This window comes from Anthonomus grandis, chromosome 8 (genome assembly GCF_022605725.1).
Source record: "Anthonomus grandis grandis chromosome 8, icAntGran1.3, whole genome shotgun sequence".
Taxonomy (NCBI): Eukaryota; Metazoa; Arthropoda; class Insecta; order Coleoptera; family Curculionidae; genus Anthonomus; species Anthonomus grandis.
The window spans coordinates 13,713,850-13,734,796 of record NC_065553.1 but is presented as its reverse complement, the minus strand read 5'-3'; the positions used below and the strand labels follow the sequence as shown (position 1 = coordinate 13,734,796).

The 20,947-nt window shown below is 30.5% G+C and overlaps 2 protein-coding genes across 8 annotated transcripts in view; one reads left to right on the top strand and one right to left on the bottom strand.

Annotated features, from left to right (window-relative positions):
* Window positions 1-12,625, top strand: part of LOC126739588 (protein trapped in endoderm-1) — a 42,265-nt gene extending 29,640 nt beyond the window's left edge. For both annotated transcript variants that reach the window (XM_050445341.1, XM_050445342.1), the window contains exons 4-5: window positions 5,994-6,196; window positions 11,194-12,625. In XM_050445341.1, the coding sequence (XP_050301298.1) occupies window positions 5,994-6,196; window positions 11,194-11,581 (591 nt within the window). In that variant the 3' untranslated portion in view covers window positions 11,582-12,625. The remainder of the gene's footprint in view (window positions 1-5,993; window positions 6,197-11,193) is intronic.
* Window positions 12,626-17,500: 4,875 nt separating this feature from the next.
* The window catches only part of LOC126739201 (phosphatidylinositol-binding clathrin assembly protein LAP), a 48,673-nt gene continuing 45,226 nt past the window's right edge, over window positions 17,501-20,947 (bottom strand). For all 6 annotated transcript variants that reach the window (XM_050444770.1, XM_050444771.1, XM_050444772.1 and 3 more), the window contains 2 exons: window positions 20,725-20,926; window positions 17,501-18,408 (listed from right to left, as the gene is read on the bottom strand). In XM_050444770.1, the coding sequence (XP_050300727.1) occupies window positions 18,301-18,408; window positions 20,725-20,926 (310 nt within the window). In that variant the 3' untranslated portion in view covers window positions 17,501-18,300. The remainder of the gene's footprint in view (window positions 18,409-20,724; window positions 20,927-20,947) is intronic.

Here is a 20,947-nt window from a genome sequence, read left to right as displayed (position 1 = left end):
TCAGGATTAATAAAAACAAATTTGGTCTAAATTATAAAAAAAAATTAAATAATTAATCTGAACTTATTGTCTTGTATGCGATAACCTGATTTTTTTTAATACTTCGAATTTAGGAATTATTTATTACAGTTTTATCGATCCGGAACTATTACCACAGTATATAGATTTCAACTTCATGTTAGACTGTGCTATTACGGTATTTTTGTTTTTATTGTGTTTTGAATACTTATTTATCTAAGTTCTTATTTATCTTTTAAAATCAGTTATTCCTTCTTCTTGATTTCTAAGATTGATGAAATCCATACAAAATATATCTTCCCTTAGTTGAATATAAAAACATGTTTATCTCAGCAGTGATTTTAGAGATTTATCGCTTTATAATCTAGATAAAATACCTCTTAGATATAATTCACAATTTTTTTCAATATTATAAAAACGCCATAACAATCGATATATAAAATATTTATTAAACCAAGAATTTTAAAGAGCCATTGTCATAATATTTTTCTAATGAATGTGATAATATATTCTAATGCAGAGTAGTGAAGACCAGCTAGCTAATAAAGCTGACCCATAGAAAATAATCGCCACAGTATTATAAAATAATTATTTTTTTCGTTTTTTTTTATAAGCTTGAATACATAACTATTTTTATCATAGCAGTGATTTTGATTATCTGTAAAATAGTCAACTGAAAGCCAATTTACTATCTAACTATGTTAGTAGGACTGAAAGTGCTGTAAAGGAGAACAGCAGGTCCTTCTGGAAATTCGTTCGATCTCAGTCTAATGGTGGTTCCAATATTTATAGTGTGACGCTCCTTGGTGACACTAAGGCTGATTCTGGGTTTTCTATTGCTGAGTTCTTTGCAAAGCATTTCTCTTCTGTACTAGCAATCAAAATGCCCCATTTGATTCCGATCCCGATATCAATTATAAATTTAATTTAGTATCCGAGGTTGTAATAGGTCCTACTGATGTAGAAACTGCACTTTCAAAAGTTGATGCAAGTAAATATGCAGATTAAAAAATACTGCTATTCTATTTATCTCTCTTTGTATAAAATATTTAGTGATTCATTCAATCAAGGTCTGTTCCCTGAACATTGTAAGCTGTTTGTCAAATATTTAAATCTAAAAATAAAAATGATGTGTCTAATTATCAGCCCATAAGCATCATATCGTCCATTCCTAAGCTTTTTGAGCAATGTATGGAGGCTGTTCTAAAGAGGGTTTTTCAAGATATTTTGGTTGATCAACGAATTTGTTAGTGGTCCTTCAGTCGGTACCAACTTTTTCATATTTACCAAATTCATTTTCAGTTCATTCTATGAAAGGCCGTGATTTTAGTAAAGCATTTGACAAGGTTTAATCATTCCATCTTGATTCATCAACTGTCAAAGCTTAACATCACTGGCTCCTTTTTATTTTGGATTTAATCATATTTAAGCAATTAAGAGCAGCAAGTTAGAATTGGTGATTGCTTGCCTCGACGCTTTAAGGCTTCTTCAGGAATTCCACAGGGTTGAAAGTTCGCATTTTGGTCCTCTTTTGTTTAATCTATGTATAAACGATCTTGTTCTTCTTTTAAGGTCAAAATAGCTCTTATTTTCTGACGATTTACAACTGTATAGGCAAATCTGCTTTCTTCCCTCTAGATATTGAAATCCTGCAAACTGACATCAATATAATCTTTTCTTGATACCAAATATATGGCATGTCTCTTAACATTAATAAATATTGCTTCATGAGATTCAGTAGTAGAAAGAGTCTGTAGAATACTCAATTAATAACGTAACTCTAAAGCATGTTGATTTAGGATCTTGGTGTCTATTTGGACCTTAAGCTTTGTTTTTCTTATCACTTTAATAATATATAAGGGCTTTGTAAGGAGATCATGTATGGATTTCATTAGTTAGTATTCCTGCATTTAAATCTTTGTATATTATATCTGGTCAGATCTAATCTTGAGTTTGCTGATGTAATATGGTCTCCTAACTACCAAATAAATATTAATTGGATTAGTAATGTTCAGCACAAATTTACCAAGCTTATTTGTATTGATTGATATTTATCCTTTCAAGATACACTTCTTTCTACTGATCAGACCATGTCGTATCTATCACTAAATCCAAGTAGAAGAAAGTAATACTATGATGTATGTTTTGCTTTTCTAGTTTTAAAAGGAATAACAAGATGTTCTGACTGCCTTGTCCTCTTCTTAATCCATGTTCATATATTCTTTAGAGAATCCAGTTAACAGACTTTCTACAACAGTCAACACGCACGCAGAACATCTTAATTTTTTTTATTGCTCATTAAATTCTGTTCAAAAGTGTGCAATTAGATTAATCTTAAAGTTTAGTTTATTAAGTGATAAATGTATATATTTTAATTTGTGTTCTGTAAATGTTGCAAACTTTGATGGAAATAAATAAATAAATAAAAAGTATGTTTATCTCGACAGTGATTTTAAAGGGTCAATGCCCCGGAATGATGCATGTGATAAACGCATTTACCTCAGTAATAAATGTAATAGCTACCTTTCTTGATTTACCTCGATAGTAATTTTAAAATATTGCCTATAGACCCAGAATTTAAAAAAAAACATCATAAACTAAATTGCATTATTAATGTTATTCAAGGCTTGGAAAATAACTGTTTTTCTATTTATTATTTAAGATGTTTGTCTCAGCTGTGATTTAAGATCTGCAAACAGTTTTTTGTTTTATTGTTGCTTGCATGCGATATTATAGTTATCAGTATAATAGTAATAACTGTAGTGTAATTTTTTTTATTAAATGCAATACATTTATCTTAGCAGTGAATCTAGCTCATAAAGTCTTACTGACCCATAGGGAGTAACGGCTTGATTATAAATGTGTTTCACATTAGTGTGTATCTTTGTTATGTATACCTGTAACAAATATTTTTTCCTTGTTAATATTTTTAAATATAGAAACACGTTTATCTAGCCTGTGACTAATAACAGATTCATCTGAACAATGATTTTAAATGGTCCTATTAAACTATGACTGTGATTTTGAGGGTAAATTAACTCTTAACCAGTAATTTATTTTGCTTAACAGCTTAACTATGAAATCATTTTCTCAATAGTGATTTTACAAGTGTATTGGCCCGAAGCTAGTAAACACTTTTTCGCCTATTGACCTGAATGCCACAACCTCCAAATAAATATATTCAAAAAATTAACTCTTTTCTTCTTAACAAGGCAAATAAAGATATATGCGTTTTAATAAATTATTTCAAACCAATTTTAAGAAACTCGTTAATGTTAAGACGCCGAAAAGGTTTTTTTCATTTCGAATGTTGGCTTTTACAGAAAGGAAGGTTCTAGAACGCTATTACTTTTCATGAGATATGGCAACAATGCAAGTTCGATCAGTCACGAGTAGTGACGAGTCTGCCCGATGTCTAATCACGCGCTGTTAAAAGGAACTACGAGTCTCACATGCGTAAACTTTAATTTGTTTTAACTTTTCTATCTATTCTTTGATAGTTTTATTCTATGAATTTTCACCATATAAAATATCATATATATTTACTATATACCGTAAAATGGGGAAACTTTGTCCCGTGAATGTTAATTAGGTCTTGGGTTAATGCTACACTGAAACGTAGGGGGTTAAATTGATTTTTCGGTAAATAAAAGCTTAAGAAAAAATACTGGTGGTTTTTCAAACAGATAATAAACAGAAAAATGCAAACTTTACAACAAAAAATTTATTTTAATGAAATTTATTGCAAATAATCAACACATTTGTTATAATAAGGGACAAAATATCAAAAACACTTTATCCTAATGCTTCTATTAATCTTCCTTTCCTACATTAATACTAAAAATTACACTTATTTGTCAACAAAATTGTCAATTTCTGAAACTTTGTACTGATTTCTCTTAGATACCATTTTTGGCTCGTTAATTTTCATAATGACGTCTTCCCAACTGTACAAAAATTTGTCTTTTTTTTCTGACCATCTCCAAAATTTAATTCCTTTTTCCATACAATCTACTCTAGGTCCTTCTTCTGACATCTTGATAATTTTTCCAGGATATTGGTTGGCCTTAAACGTTACGCCAACACAAAATCGCCTATATTTAAATTAGCACGACTTAAGCTCTCAATATCAGGATTTTGAACAACCTCATTATTCTCGTCTTCAATCAAATCAGAAAATGAATCGCTTAGATTTTCAAATTCTAAATCATTTTCATTTAAAAAGCTCTGAGAAGAGCTTGAAGACAAATTGCTTCTTGGCTTAGCGGACTTTTGTTTTGAACATTTAGGTTTGGTATCTGGGCTTATTAGGTCACTCGAACTTATGCTTTTCCTAGCAGGAACCTGAAGTTTTTTTCTTCTTTGCTTGGTCCCAAATATTCTAAACGTTTTGCCTCTGTCTGTTCCAAAAAAGCTGGACCCTCAAGAGACATCATGTCTTTATTCACTTCAGTCAAGTTTTTTGGTAGGCGATCAAGTAACGTTTGCTTATTTAAAGGATAAATCCCACATTTTTTAAAACCAGAAATTAGATTCTGGCTTTTATCTATTTTTAGATTTTAAATTAGTTATTTAAGTAAGGGTGGAAACAAATCCTTGGGAATACTTGAAAATCTGGAACCAGATTTTGACTCTTTCCACTTGGTTAAAATAATTCGCTAAGCTCTTTTTAGTGGGGCAAAAAATGCCACATCCAATGGTTGGGTGAGGTGAGTTGTGTTTGGCGGCAAACATACGAATCTTATATTATTCTGCTCACATAGTTGAATAACCCTTTCGCTAATATGCGACGAGAGGTTGTCACCTAATAAAAGAACAGGTCTATATTCGTTTCTTTCTTCCGGAAGAAAATGATATTCAAACCAATTTTCAAATGTAGGTCCGTCAAACTACCCACTCTTGGAGCGGTTGTAGCGACTTCTTGGGAGGCAATTTTTTGTCCAAGTAGTCCAGAGATGCTCGGCCTTGTATACAACATAAGGAGCAAGGCATTTTCTTTCTGCATTGCCACAAAACATAACAGAAGTGGCATTTTTGCTTAAATTGCATATTTTTTCAACATACTTAGCCCCTCTTTTACAAATGACTTTTTTGTTTCCTGGGTCATCACTAAGATTGGTCTCATCGTAATTTTATATTCGAGAGGGTGGAATGTTTCCTAAAGCAACTGCCAAGTTTTCCATATAGTCAGTCAATGTCGCTTCAAAAGCTTCTGCTTGAACTCTCTTTATATTGGAACTAATTCGTTGGGCTAAATTTTTATAACGCAGCAAGTAAAATTTTATCCACTTATATCCAGGCAGATTATCTTTGAACAATGAAATACGGGATCCTTTTTTGTCTAAGTAAGCTTTAACAGTCATCCGAAAATCCATTGCAACTACAAGAAAACCGAAATCTGCTAACTTGATAAGATGTTGTTCAAAAGCAGCTTCTTCCGCATCTGAAAAGACTCGAGATCGGCCAATAGTTTTGGAGTGTTTGCCCGTTGAGACATTCGACCTGATCTTATTTCTTGTAAGCATTCTTCCAGTTCTCAGACGTATAGTTTACATGGGATCGTGACCCAAGGCGTTTTTTTGGATGTCGAGGCATTACTAACCTTCCTGAAAAAAAAATATGAATGTAAAATATTTGTTGTTAGTTGTTGAGGTAACATTGGCCCGCGGGCCTAAATATGGGCCAAAGTTACCCTAAATCATATTATCCAGGACAACAACAAAAGGAGAGTTAATAATATAACTAAAAAATATGTCACGCTCTATTTTATAGTCAACTATAACGCCAATATACCTACCGAGATACTAGAACTTTCCTAACAATTGGTTCCTATCGACTGGAGTTGTACATAATAGAGTTGCTATTTAATTTTTTGGCGCTATTTTTAAAATAATCTTTTTTTTTTAATGTGGGCCAAAGTTGTCCGCAAAAAAATAATGTTTCCCCATTTGACGGTATTTTTTTTTAAATTTCAGCTACCATCATTACTAGGAGTTTGGGGTAGACTGGGATTGGACCCGTCCACATTTTCCTGCACCATATTGCAAAAAGACGGAAAATCGCCCAAGAAAATCGTTTTTATTTGTGGATTTATCATTCCTTGCCTTGTGATTATCGTATCGTATTCTTGCATATATTGGAAAGTGAAAACTTCTGAAATTAGAACAAGGTCGCACGAGTAAGTATCGAAGTCATTTCAAGTTTTTTTCGCATCCAAAGCAAGTGTTTTTTGTGTATCAATCAATAGTTTATTAATGTTTTCATGCAAAATGTACTTTTATAAGTTAAAAATAGAAAATCATACATAGGCTTAATATAACATGAATAACACTAAGATGTAATAACAAAGTTGGAACAAGACTCGTATATAAGCATGTACATTTCTAAAAAATTTAAAAATTTGCTATTTAAAAGTATTATACTATGAATAGTGTATATCTCTTATAGTTATAAAACTAAAAAAAAAACAAAACATATTCAATAGTAATGAAAACATACTCCAAGTCACAGATCTCAAATTTATTTAATTAAAGTCAGAGGATTACACGTGTTTCGTCCATACTAGGCATCATCAGAAATACTCAGTTTTTGTTTTTATAATTTCAATATGTAGTAACTAGTCTCCGTCTGATTTTACCAATTTGAACTTAATCTCTGCCTCTTTTTCGTTCTTTTTTATTAGTGAATACACAAGTGGATCTGATGTGATGCCTAGTATAGGCGAAACACGTGTAATCCTCTCACTTTAATTTACTAAATTTGAGAGATGTGACTTAGAGTTTGTTTTCATTACTATTTAATGTAAGCCGGTCTTGAGAAAAGATGGACTATTTCTTGGAAAACATATTAAAATGTGTATTTTAAAAACTCAATTGCTATGAAATAAAGGAGCTTATTCTCTGTCATATTTGTTATGAAGAGGTGAATTACGATAAAGAGCTAGAAAGAGACGATGCGATAGTAACAACTTTTAATAAAACTTTATCAAATTAATAAACATTATAAAAATGGAGGCTATGAGATAATCGACGTTTAGGGTATGTGGGGTTAATTCTTTATTTCTCACTCTTTCTTTATTTAAATTCTATAACTACAATTTTAGTTCCCTCAATTTATATATTATACTTAACAACAATGTAAATCCCACATCTAAAAATAATTAAGTAGTTTAAAAGCAAATGACACTTTTTATTTAAATAAACATAGATCGTAAATATCGGTCCCTTTATGGCATGTAAGGAGTATATAAAAAACCTATTACACAAGACCACCCAAGGTATATAGTGTCATCAATCTAAATACTTATTTGTTCTCGATGATAATAATAAATTTTATAAAAATCGATTTATTATGTTAAAGTATATCTATATGTGTCAAGTAAAAATACAAAAATAGAGAATCTTTAAATTTTAATCCAGTTTTTCTGGTTTTAAGGTTTTTAGTTTTGTAATATCGTAAACAAAACGCTCTTCTAAAATAGAATGTTCTGATTTTCTTTATTTCCTGAATTTAATTTCAATCAACAGTTTTTATCAAAAGTTGTATACGTCAAAGTGAGTTTTGAATAGTTCATTTCGTACAAGAATCTCGAATTTTAGCAAACAAAGAAATAAAATGTTTGGATTTCAAATTTCGAATTCAAGAATACAAAATAGGAAAAAAAAATGCGGATTTTTAAAATTAAAGGAAATTCAAGTTGTTTAAAAAAAAATAATACAAAAATCCAACAAACTAAAAAAGAAAGAGAAAAATTATTTCTATTTCATGGAAAACGTAGAAAAATATGTCAAATGACTGTAATAAAATAAATTTTTTTTGTTAAGTGGAGTCGTTTTAGAATTAAATATTGCCGACGTTTCGGCCTATATTATACCATCCTTAGGGCGATAAAAATTAAAAACCTATTGTCCATAAACATTACACCTACAAACATAAAAATCTAGTGAACCATAAAAAAATGAAATTATTATTTTACCACTTTTGTTTAAAGGAGAAAACTCTACTGATCCTTCATGTATCCGATCCATCAAAAAATTCATAAAATTAGGATGTCTTCTTTTCAAGGAAAAACATAATGGCAGTGTTTTGCAATTTTTCTACGGCATTTGAGTATATAGATCGCGGAATACTGCTGCAGAAGCTTTCTTTTATAGATTTAGGGGATGTAGGTACTCTTGAATGGCTTGAATCATATCAATTGAGTAGTTAGCTAGTGGGCGACACGGAGTTTCATCTGTGTGTGCACAGCATTTATTCTGGAGTTTATTTCATTTCATTCTGGAGACAGGGGTGAGTGCTTGGTCCTTTACTATTTCTTGTTTACATAAATGACTTTTGAAGAGACAGTTCAGAATGATATATTAGTGTCACAAAGGTTTCAACAGGACAAAGCTTCTGCACATTTTTCTCTAAATGTCACTGAATATTTAAATGTGACCTTTGAAGGAAAATGGATTGGGAGAAATGGATTAATTGGCCAGCCAGATCATCTGACTTAACAAAATTAGACTTTGTCTTATAAGTTTTATAAAAGAAGTTGTTTATAGAAATCCACCAACAACGGCAGTAGACATAGAGCAGAGAATACGAGATGCGTTTGCTCTCATTAAAGAAGTAACTTCACAAATGTTACATGAAGTAGAAAAAAGTTTTCAGGAACGTATGAATTTATAGTTTAAACAAAACGGAGGACATATTAAATACTATATATCGTGAATATTTTAAAAACTACTGAAGATAGCTAATATGTTTACATAATGAAAAATTTTCAATTATTAATTGATTATTAAACGCATAAAAAATATACAGGGTGTTCTATTTGAAAAAAGCGAGAAAGGAAGCTTTGAAATTCGTAAAATTCCGAAGTAACCGAATATTGACGTAAAATTAAGATTTCCGAGGTCAAGATGAAATTAAATGATGTAGTAATTTTTTAACTAAACTGTAAACCCCAAATACCAAATTTCAATCAAATTGGACTCATAGGAAAAAAGTTTTGATAGTCACATGACCTTAAAACTCAATATATTTCAAAAATGTGTTAAAAATCAATAATTATTTCTTAAATAAATCCCAAATATCAAATATGACCTCAAGGAAAAAAGTTTTGATAGTCACATGACCTTAAAACTCAATATTTCAAATATGTGTTAAAAATTAATAATTATTTCCTAAATAAACACCAAATACTAAATTTCATTCAAATCGGGCAAATGACAAAAAAGTTAAAAAAAAAATTCCACATAAAATAATAATACACATTAAATCCCGAATAGATTATAAGGACCCACTGTATTCTAATTTTTGTCTAGCAAAATGCCTTATATAGACCACTGTGTCACAAAGCGTCAAAACTTTGCCGAATTATCACGGCTAAAAGAACTCGATTTGGTAAAAGATATGCATATATTCGAATTCTCCAGAGTCTCTTGAGTATTTCCATACCAATTCCTGAAAGTTTTGAGCTATTTTAAGCATTTTATCAATGAAATTAGGAGGCAAGTCCGAGCCGATTCATCCACTTTGACACCATGTTGTCAAAACCGCCGTAAAAGTCGTCATTAAAATCGCACGTAGACGTCAAAATCGAGTTTTCAGACGATGTTTTAGGGTATAAAAAAAGATTTTTACCTTATAATTTGTACATGGAAAAATAGTATAAAGCCTTAGGAACAGATTAACATCAATTCTGGACCAATTCCATTCGGTTTTATGTAGTTAAATTTCGATTATAAAAAAGGTATTTTCTCGTCGCCATGAAAACGCGGTGTGTGAAATGGGTGGCTTTGAGAATAGCCAGTGTGCAGGGTGATTTCTAACAATTTTTCGCGTTTGATACTTTTTTGGAAAATAATTAATTTTAGGGTACTTATAAACACGGTGAAAAATTAAATTTTAGTATGTTTTAGTAAAATGAATGGCGTATTTGCTCGAATGGTTTTGGTTCATCTATGACTTACAGGGTACGCACAATTAATTTCCCAAGTGAAAAAATGTTCAGAAATTCATTACTCAAAAACGGTTTTTTTTAAAGAATTTTTTTTTTTAAACCGTAATATAAACTTTAGTTCTCGATAAGGCGCACATAACTCCTTTGAGTTATTATTTCCGGAAAGATACCGTTAAACCGTCAGAGGGGCTAGAATATTACACATTATACCGCACTGTGTTACGTGAACTCTAATCGATCTGTAAAGTTTAATAATATTCAAAGAACCATTGTGATCTATATCGAATCAAGATTGGAAAAATTGAACAAAATATTTTTTTGACGTAACTTTGTTCTTCACAAAAAAATAAATGAAGATTTGTGAATAATCGAATTGTAGCTTCATATTTATAGATTTTAAAAATGTAAACGTCATTTCTCTATCCCAAATACCAACAAAGTTATACCTGTACAACCTGTATAAATGACAGCGCTAAACTTAATACACCGTTTTATTCAAAAAGAACGCAGCTTTAATTAATCCTATAGATTTTTTTTTATTTTGTATCAGAAAAGTTTTACACAAAAAAAATTAAATTGTTTAGGGTTTTTTTGATTTTTCTTCCAAAAAGAAATAATTTTTTTTTTTTAAAACCGTAATATAAACTTTAGTTCTCGATGAGGCGCACATAACTCTTTTGAGTTATTATTTCCGGAAAGATACCGTTAAACCGTCAGAGGGGCTGGACACATTATACCGCACTGTGTTACGTGAACTCTAATCGATCTGTAAAGTTTCAAGTTTGGAAAAATTGGACAAAAAAAAATTTTTTTTAACCTTGAAGGTATGTTGGTTCTACACAAAAAAATAACTGAAAATTTGTGGATATTTAGGTTGTAGCCTCATATTTCTAGATTTTAAAAATGCAAACTTCATTTCTCTACTCCAAATACCAACAAAGTCATAAACATTTTTGTTCGACGTGTCCGAATTTTATGCGCAAACTCTCCTGCGGGAGAGCCCTTCCATTAAAGCTTCGCTCTTATAAAGAAGAGTGAAAATCCTTGTATATTTCAAATTATTTTCCAGACGTGCGCTATCACTCTCAAAAAAAAAATGTGAAGAAGTTAGAAAATGTGAATTAGTTGTTTTTTAGGCTTCATGGAAAACCGACACACTGTTGCAAGAGTATAATTAATACACAGCATAATTAATAAAAACGTCTAAATATCCATATTTTTTCCAGCCCAATAAAAAACCAAAGATCAGCAAAACGCGAACGAGACGATCGACGCCTAACCAAACTGATGGCCCTAATATTCTTCTGCTTCCTCCTCTGTTTTCTACCTCTGATGCTGACGAACGTCTTCGATGACAGAGTAACTTACCCGGTATTCCACGTGGTGGCTTCCATCTTAGCTTGGGCTTCAGCCGCCATAAATCCCTTAATCTATGCAGGAACCAACAAGCAATACCGATCAGCTTACAAGAAGCTGTTGCACATGGTGAGGTCCAGCGTTACAGGTGCCCCAGCTGAATCAGCACCTTTGACTAATCCGTTGAGTTCTAAGCAAGACCCACAGATTCAGAGGGACAGTAATTGTAAGTTGAAGGATAGTAGTAATGTACTTTAAAGAGCTACTACAAGAGTACTTGCCTTTTTAAAAGGTTTATATTGGATTGAACGTACCTTAAGATATTTATGTAAATGAAAAGAAAAGTCACATAATCTTTAGGAAATTATAGTATCTCTTAGGTGTACTTGCCAGTAAAGTTACATAAGTATAAGAGGGCTTTGTTTTTGACAAATTCATGTGTACCAAGTGTCTCTAATTTGAAAGTGACAACAGTGGAAACTAGAAAATCGTAAAAGATGCATAATAAATTGGCGCAAAGTTGCGTGATTTCTAATGCATATTGAAATCTGATTCCTATTCAGTTCCTATCAAAAAATCTTTTTAATTTTTCCAATATGTTATTTGAAGCCGTAGAGTAAAAAATTACACTTTTCCCTGGATATTTTTTTGCCATACTGATTTAAAATTAAAAAGATTTTTCGTCTTTACGAGAATATGACCAACTTTTTTCTTCTTATGGACGTCATATTATATTATGAACATATTTGTATCTTTTACGGTTTGTTACGTTTTCTGAAATGATCCAATGGTTACGCTGTAAATCTTTAAATAATGATTCTTTTTCATGTAATAGATAATCTGTTCCCTTTCTCGGTTTAACTTACTATTTGGTAAGTAAGAAACTTCGCATATGCTAGTCTTTGTAAAACCTACACGAGGTATTTAGTGTTTAGATTTTTTAGTATTTAGGTTTTTCGTGCCATAAATGAATATGTAAATAATGTAGTGTTAGTTAGTTAATCTTATGTGTGTTTTTAGACGCCTTTGCTGATATTATTTATTTTTAAAATAAACCTTCAGTAAAAGTAGAACATTCCTAGAACAAAAAAATATTATGTAAAAAGACTGATGCAGACTCCTAATTAAACCAAATAATAATAACGCCGCTTTAGCGCCAGTAAGAGTTGTGATAGTTTTTATCATACAGCACTATTTAGGATGCCAAATGTAGTTGTATAGTGTTTTTTATACATTTATACTGTGTATTAGTTTGTTTCTTGTTTAAAAATATATATATATTTTCTTTTGTATATAAGCTTATATAGTGTTGTTTTATTTTTCTAGTGAATTTAATGAAATCCCCTACTTAAATGTTTATTATTCTTAACCTCTAAATAAAACCAAGCAACTTCATTAAATTTCAACAATACATAATGACCGCCAAACGCGTTATGGTTTTTGTAGGGAATTTAATTTCCTATAAATATACACGGTGTCCCGTAAATAATGGTAAATAATTTAACAACAGATTCCGTTTAAAAGAAGAATCAGGTTAAGCTTAATTTTCCTAGTCCGAAAATCAAAAACAACCAAGATACAGGGTGATGAACCTATTTTTTTTTAAATTTTTGCCATAAATTTAGCATTTATTCTTAATTTTTAACAAAATTTGTACAGTGGGTTTGTTTCTATATGGCAAATCTTAAAATTAATGATTTTTCAAAATTATTTCATAGAGGGTGATACCAGCAACATTTTCTTTTTTTTTTAACTTTGTAAATTTTTAGACTTTGCATCATTTAATTCCTTATTTAAAATATTCATTGCTTAAACTGTTTTGTGTAAAAAGCTACACCTCAAAAATCTCGCTACGATTCACCCTTTTGAAGATATTTACATTTAAAGTTTCCAATGCGCTTAATAAACACATGTAGGAAAATGTACTAAAGGAACTATAAAGAAAACAAAATTAAAACAAGGAAAGTGACAAGACAGTTGAGTTAAGATTACAAGAACGAATTAAATCATTTAGCAAGTTAGCAGAAATAATATAAAACAGTAAAAAAGGATTGTACCAAAGAACGGAATATTAAAATAAACAGTAACAAGTACTGGATAAATGCATACTTTATTGCAAAAGTAAAACAAAGAAACAGCTTATATAAGAAAACAACTAAAGGGAAAAAATGGAAAAACAAAATTAAATGAAGCCAGAATAAATGAAAAAATGTAAAATGTACTAAAAAACCCGTGCCTTCAAAAAAATTAATCAACAAAAAATAAACAATTCAAAAATTAGAAGTGAATAACAAAAGAGGTCAACGCATTTTTTTTCTGAAATTTGTATGAGTATGGTCAATAAAATAATAATTCACCAGGGGAAGTCGGTATTACAAAAACGGACTCTCCCACAATGTCAAAAAGTCGACCTAACATAACGCGTTATGGTGGTTACCTGAGAGCGGCCTTTTGCAGTCTAGTAGTGTCAATCAAGACCCGAGTTTACTGGAGTAAATTTTTATAATAAACTTCCAAAAAATATGAAAAATCTTGCCTTATATGAAAAAAATAAGGGTTTTGAGTATTTGGATCTCCAGTATGCCTAACTGGTATTAACAATTTGCCATTAAAATTTTTCTGTTATTTTTGATGATTTTTTGTGTATTTTTTTATTGACGTAAATAAAATGTACAATTGAAAAAAAAGATGACGTCATCGGTCATTTTTTTTTTTGAATCTGAGTCATAACATAAAGTATTTATTTGATAAGCATGCTCCCGTAAGGTCCGTTAGAGTGGCTAAGCCTTATGAACCATGGTTGACTTATGCAATAAGAGGTTTAATGAGGGAAAGGGACAAGGCAATGCTCAAATGTAAATTAAACAACTCTACAGAAAAGTTTGGACATTATAAAATGCTTCGAAATCTTACTAAGAATTCTATACGTAAGGAAAAGTTGGCTTATTTGCAATATTTGGAGACCCAAAAGGCTCAACGAAAAGTTTGGCAAACTTTAAGAGACCTCAATGTTTATGTTCCTACAAATACAGTTATTCAGATTCACCCTGAATTGGTAAATGTGGAAGAGATAAATACATATTTCTGCAGCGTTTTTAAAAAATCAGCATATTATATTAATAATAAAATAAGGGAAGGCATACAATTTACTTTCAAATTGGTCGATCCCTCTGATGTGTTTAAGTATGTGCAGAGTATTGGGTCAAATGCTGCAGGTATTGATGGCATAACACTTCAGATGGTGAAACTGTGTTTGCGTATGATAATATTACATATAACTCATATTGTCAATAGTTGTCTCGAACATGGTCATTTCCCAAATTGCTGGAAAGAATCTCTTGTTACCCCACTACTTAAAAAACATGATCCTGTCAGTTTTACAGATTTGAGGCCTGTTAGTCTCAGTGGCGAAGCGTGAACTTTTTTTTCGGGTAGACAAACAATAAAAATCGTTAATTAGAAAAAAATGTGTATTCAATATTATTTACTTTAATGAAATACAGAATGAAAGCGCATGAAATATTAACTCAAAGAGAAAAATTATGTAGTGCTATAAAAAAGAAATAAATAAATACTACTTACAAAAAAACACAACTAAAATACAATTGCCAATATCGAACAGTCGTTCATAAATAAGCACTAAAAAAACCTTTTCTATACACCCAAAAATAAAAATACTAATTATTAAATTACTATAGCACGCGCCCCCACCAAATGCAGACAAAACTGAAGATGTATTGCGGCCGACCAGAACAAGCGTGTCCATAAACAATAACCCTCAACAGCATAATAAAATAGCTGGTCGACTTCGATAGACAAAAGCTCGAATGTCTTCCCCGCGAGTAAATTTTGCATACGTAATAGGCTGAATGCTGCCGGACGTCTGTAGCCTGCTTGATGCGTATTTGGTTCGATATGCTCCAAATTTCGGAAGACAAATATCAATGTGTCTTCCTGAGGCTCGGATACATTAATTGGGTGTCAGCCCTGTATTTTTATCTTAATCGGTGCGGCAGGCGGGGCGCGCGCCTTCGGATTAATCATGTTTAGATACTATAATAATAATAGTAAGGATAGCGACTACGTTCTGTGTTAATTTGTTTTAAATTTTAATTCAACAATTACATGAAATAATTACGTGATAAATTAATGACAAATAACTGGATAATTTTGGGTAGACAGTGTCTACCTTGTCTACTCGTACGCTTCGCCACTGGTTAGTCTGCTTCCTGTAATATCAAAAATTCTGGAAAGAGTGGTTCATGTTCAGATCACTGATTACTTTAATACAAATGGCTTTTTTCCTGTGCATCAATCGGGCTTTAGAGCTAGTCATAGTACAACAGCTGCACTTTTAAATATTACTGACGACATTGTAAAAATTCAAGATAGGCAAATGGCTGCTATATTGATTTTGATAGACTACTCTAAAGCCTTTGATGTTATTGATCATGAGTTGATGTGTGCCAAGCTATCATATTATGGTTTTGGGAAGGTTGAAATACTGTTCTTTAGGTCATATTTAACAGGTAGGATAAGTGGTGAGACATCACAGAGTAGAAACATTATTTAGGGAGTGCCACAAGGCTCCATACTTGGCCTTTTGTTGTATGTTATTTATACTGCAGATATGTTTTCTATTGTATCAACGCACATGCAAGCATATGCGGATGATACACAATTGTTATTTCAGTTTAATCCAGACTGTCCTGATAATGCTGCTGAGATTTTAAATTCAGATTTATCTAATATTTTGCGATACTCAACGGAACATAATCTGACAATTAATCCTGCAAAAACTACAATGTTACTGTTTTGTTCTGAAAAGAAAAGGGGCATACTCATGAATCGACTTAATATTCAGATTGAAAATATCGGTTGACTTTTGCTAACTGCGGTAAAAATTTGGGTTTGTGTATAGATGTACAGCTTAATTTTGAACAACATTTAAAATCTTTACTAAAAAGAAGTTATGTGAGAATGAAGCTTTTATATGCTAGCAGACATCTTTTAAATTTTAAAACCAGAAAAAAATTGTGTGAGTCACTTATTATGTCTATTTATTCGTATTGTTTCATAGTATATTATCTATTCTTACATGTAGTAAATAAAAAACGGATACAATACGTTCAGAATACATTCTGTAGATTTGTTTATAAATTAAGAAAATTTGATCATGTCTCAGAAAATATAAAAGAGTTGGGTTGGCTTAAGTGTGATAACTGGTATAATTTTAACTTGACTCTATTTTCTAGAAAACTAAATATGTGTCAACAACCAGTATATTTGTTTAAAAAACTAATTTATAGGGAGGCAGGCTGTGCATAATCGCTTTTTGCGAGATAAAAATTATTTAACAATGCCACAACATAGAACTTCTTTTTTTAAAAAGTGCTTCAGTTATAATTGTGTTAACTTAATAACACATTATAACTTAGCTCTTCAATTTAAGCTATGCAATACTGGTTATTTAAGGTCTAAGTACAAGAGGTATTTATGAGAAGTGCAGTAGATTTTTAGAACTTTTTTAGTGACAGACATATTGTATGTATATACGTACTGCATTGTTTTATTGTTACGGTTGGTTAAAACTGTTTATCCTCAGTGTTATCTCTTAAAAGCATTCTATTGGACTTTCTCTGTTAACATTTAAAGATAGTGAACTTAATATCCGGAGAATTGGTTGAGTGGAAGAATGGCCAGGAGGCTAAACTTCGCCAGTTGCGCTATTCTTGTGCATATGATGTGAGTGTACATTTTCATATGTTTTTGCATTGTATGTGCAAAAAAATACTTGAATAAAGGCGTTATTTATTTATTTATCTATTTTAAATGTAAATATTTCTGAAACAGTTGAGTTTTGAGGTAAGGTGCGTTATACGAAACTTGCTTGGAATTTCGCCTATAAATACATTAAAAAATATAGCATTCCATTTTAAAAAATGACCGATGACTTCATATCTTTTTTTTGTTCCACCCTGTATACAAAAATTTATGTGAAATAATGCGCAACTTAAAATAAAAATCGACGGGTCCGAGCGTTTTCTCAAAAAATCATGTCTCTAATTTTTATCGAATTTATGCGGAACTTTAGACGGTCACTGTATATAAATGAATTTTATCAAGTTTACGAGGCTTTGCCTACTCTGACAGGTTGGGAGATAAAATAAAAGACCATTATTCAAGACTGCTCAATAATAATATAATTAATACAATATACACTTAAATAACAAAATGCCTCTATACAAAAAGCAATGATGTAATAATACTAATAATAAAAATATCGTATAAAGTGCATTAAAATAAACATAAATACTAAAAAGTCATTGCCAGGTCGCATATCACATGGACACCAGGCAAAAAAAATTGGTAGAACTGTTTAATTAAAAAATCGTATTACACTCAAATCTCAACACCGAGTATATACTATGTACTAAAAATCTATAAAATTTACAGTTACATTTTTAATATGGCATACATCATAATAAATGTCCGCTAAATTGAAATCTCAATCATTTCTTGGTCCATGAGACAATTCTTTATCCTATTATAATGTGGACCGTCGCCAGCTTATTGTCTAACGATATAAGAACAACTAACAATAACAGAAATTTTGATATGATGATCACAATATTTCCTAAGCAGATACTAATATAACATAATATAAAAGTGATATGTACAAGAAAGATGATTTGTCCGACATATACGGGCTACGTTATTGCAGAAACATCGCCATATAAAAATATGCATGTGACAAATATAGAAAAGCCTTTATTTTTATCTTAAAAGTAACCCCACTAAAAGTGATAAAAAAGTGTTTTCTTTCTTTAACATCGACAATTGATACGATCTCTCTCAAAAAAGAGAGAAGCATTTTAAAAATCTCTTCAATGGTTTCCAAATATCTGGATTCATATAATACAAAAATATATAATATGTATTTACAAAAATAAAATTAAATTAAACTAAGGTATCCATCAGTGGAACAAAAGTTGTTGTTGTGGTTGCCCTAAGGCGTTCGGCTGCTGTGGTAAACCGCCCATCGGATTTAGTGGGGCCATCATGGGGTTTATAGGTTTCACTCCCTATTAATATAGAACTTTAGTTAAATATGGGGAAATTGGTTGATAGAAATTTTATAACATTTTAAAATTTCTAATTTTATCTCAATATTTCGCAAAAAAATAAAGGGTGTGTTATTGTTTCATCAAAATGTATAATTAGTTTTTTTTTTCAGTTGGACTAAAGTTTAATATTGCACATTATAGAATTGTTCAACTTTTAGTGGATATTTGTAACAATTATATAAAGGATGTCCTATTTACCATGTGTGACTGACTATTGCTATTTCCGAAACTATAGGAGATACGAGGGCGGTTACAATAGAAAAAAGTTTCCAATTTTAATGCTTATTCTAAATCCTTTTACAGCGTTAAAAAATGTTTTTTAGTTCGTGAGTTACAGGGTTATTTATAAAAAACGCCAAATTTTATTTTAATTATTATTTCTAAAACTATTGATTTTAGAAACTTAGTTTTAATTACGATGTTTTTAATTTTTTATTCCCTTTAAAATGATGTATCTCATTCATACGTTTTTCAACGTTTCGACGTATTAATAACCATCGTTAGGAATTTTTCTTTAATGCGGGCCTGCTTTTTTTTTAAATTGTAAATTAATTACTTATTAATACAGTAAAAAGTTTATCTTTTTGGTTGTTATTTAAAAATATTTATAAATGCTAAAATAATATAAAAGTGATGATATTAATAATAATTCTATTTTAGACACAAAAAGACATGGTTTTTTAACCTATAAAGAGTATATAATTTGTTTAGCTGTCATGAATCATCTGCTGAATAACATTATTGCTTCAAAATGTTAAACATCAATATTAAAAGGAGGTAATTCAAAAAATAAATATTACAACAATGGTCTCTGACTAACTTTATAATAAATTTACTTTTAATAAAAAAATATAATAATGAACAAAAATAAATCCAGAACTTATTTAAAATAAATAAAGGCTATAATATGTACATAATTATGAAATAAATTGTTATTAATTTAAATGTTAGAAATAACCACCATTATTTTGTATAAGCATTTGCGCGCATTAGTTACAATTTTTCTTTGAATGTTGTTGAATGAATTGAAATTTTATTGCACGTTTCTCTTATTTTTAAACTTAAGTCCTCTAAATTTTGAGGCGTAGTTTGATAAAACTGGTTCTTAATAAAACCCCATATGGACAAATCCGTGGGTGTTATATCAGGCGATCTTGCGGGCCAATTTAAACGACCGTTATTACCAATCCAACAAATACTAACATGAATAAAAACTAACGCGAAAGCTTGATGAGTTCTGTCAAAAAATATTATTTTTGTATGGTAGCCATGACTTCAACTACTGTCGCATCCAACTAAATTTAACGGATAATATTAATAAGTATCATAATTTAAAACTACATTTTTTAACATTTAGATTAGGGTTCATCGGGCTTAACACAAATAACCACTAGTTTAATAAGCCTAAGCTTTTAATTAGTTAAATTTTAAATCATGAGGAAAAGAATAAACATTTAAATATATTTCAGTTTTTAGCAATTAAAAAAGTCAGATCCGTACTAGGGAAAAATTCCTGATGATGGTTATTAATACGTTGAAACGTTGGGAAACATATGAATGAGATACATCATTTTAAAGGGAATTAAAATGCTTTCAAAATAAGTTATAAAAAATGCAGGTCCACATTTAAAAAAAGAAGTTGATAGCCGTTGCCAAAATACCAAATGTTATTTTTTAATTTAACCGCCCTTGTATCTCCTATAATTTCGGAAATAGCAATAGTCACACATATCAAATAGGACACCATATAGGAAGACGTATCAGTATTTTTTTTCATATGGTTAATTTAAGAGTAGCCGTGTAGTGAAACTAAACAAGCTAAACTTCGCCCTTTAAAATTTAATAATATTATTAATCTTAATAAAGACATTAATTATTTATATATTTAAAAAACGAAGTTTAAAGGCTAACTAAACTATAAAATTGACTATAAGAGATTGGACCTTTATCCCTATGATTTTTTGATTTTTGCTAATTTTGATTTGAATATTGCTAAGTTTTCGTATGCATCTAATTTTCGATTGTTACTAACATGTTTTAATCATTTTAATCTTTTCCTGAAGATGCTAAAATCGTTAGCGAAACACGTGTCGAGAATAAAATAAAGAGCTTTGGTTATAGGAAAAACAGTTTTGTGATTGTAATTTTTAAAGGCACACCAAAAGTTTCAACCATAAGACAACTTCTTTTTGCTGTGTAAAATTATTTATTAATAAGTAAAAAGTCTTTATTTTTATGATTATTATTCTTAAATATTGTGTCAATTGAACTTACCATCTGTGGCACCTGAGGATAAACAGGCTGCGCAACCATCGGTGCGGCCATAGGCATACTAGGATTAAAAGATGTACTAAAAGGCCCACTATTAATTTGCTGATTCATTGGTTTGTAATTCGCGCCAGTAGTAGCACTCATGGGTTGTGGAGTCCAGTTAGGTTTTGAACTACCGTTTTTAGGCGAATTCCATTGGACTCCCCTAATTTAAACCATATTAATT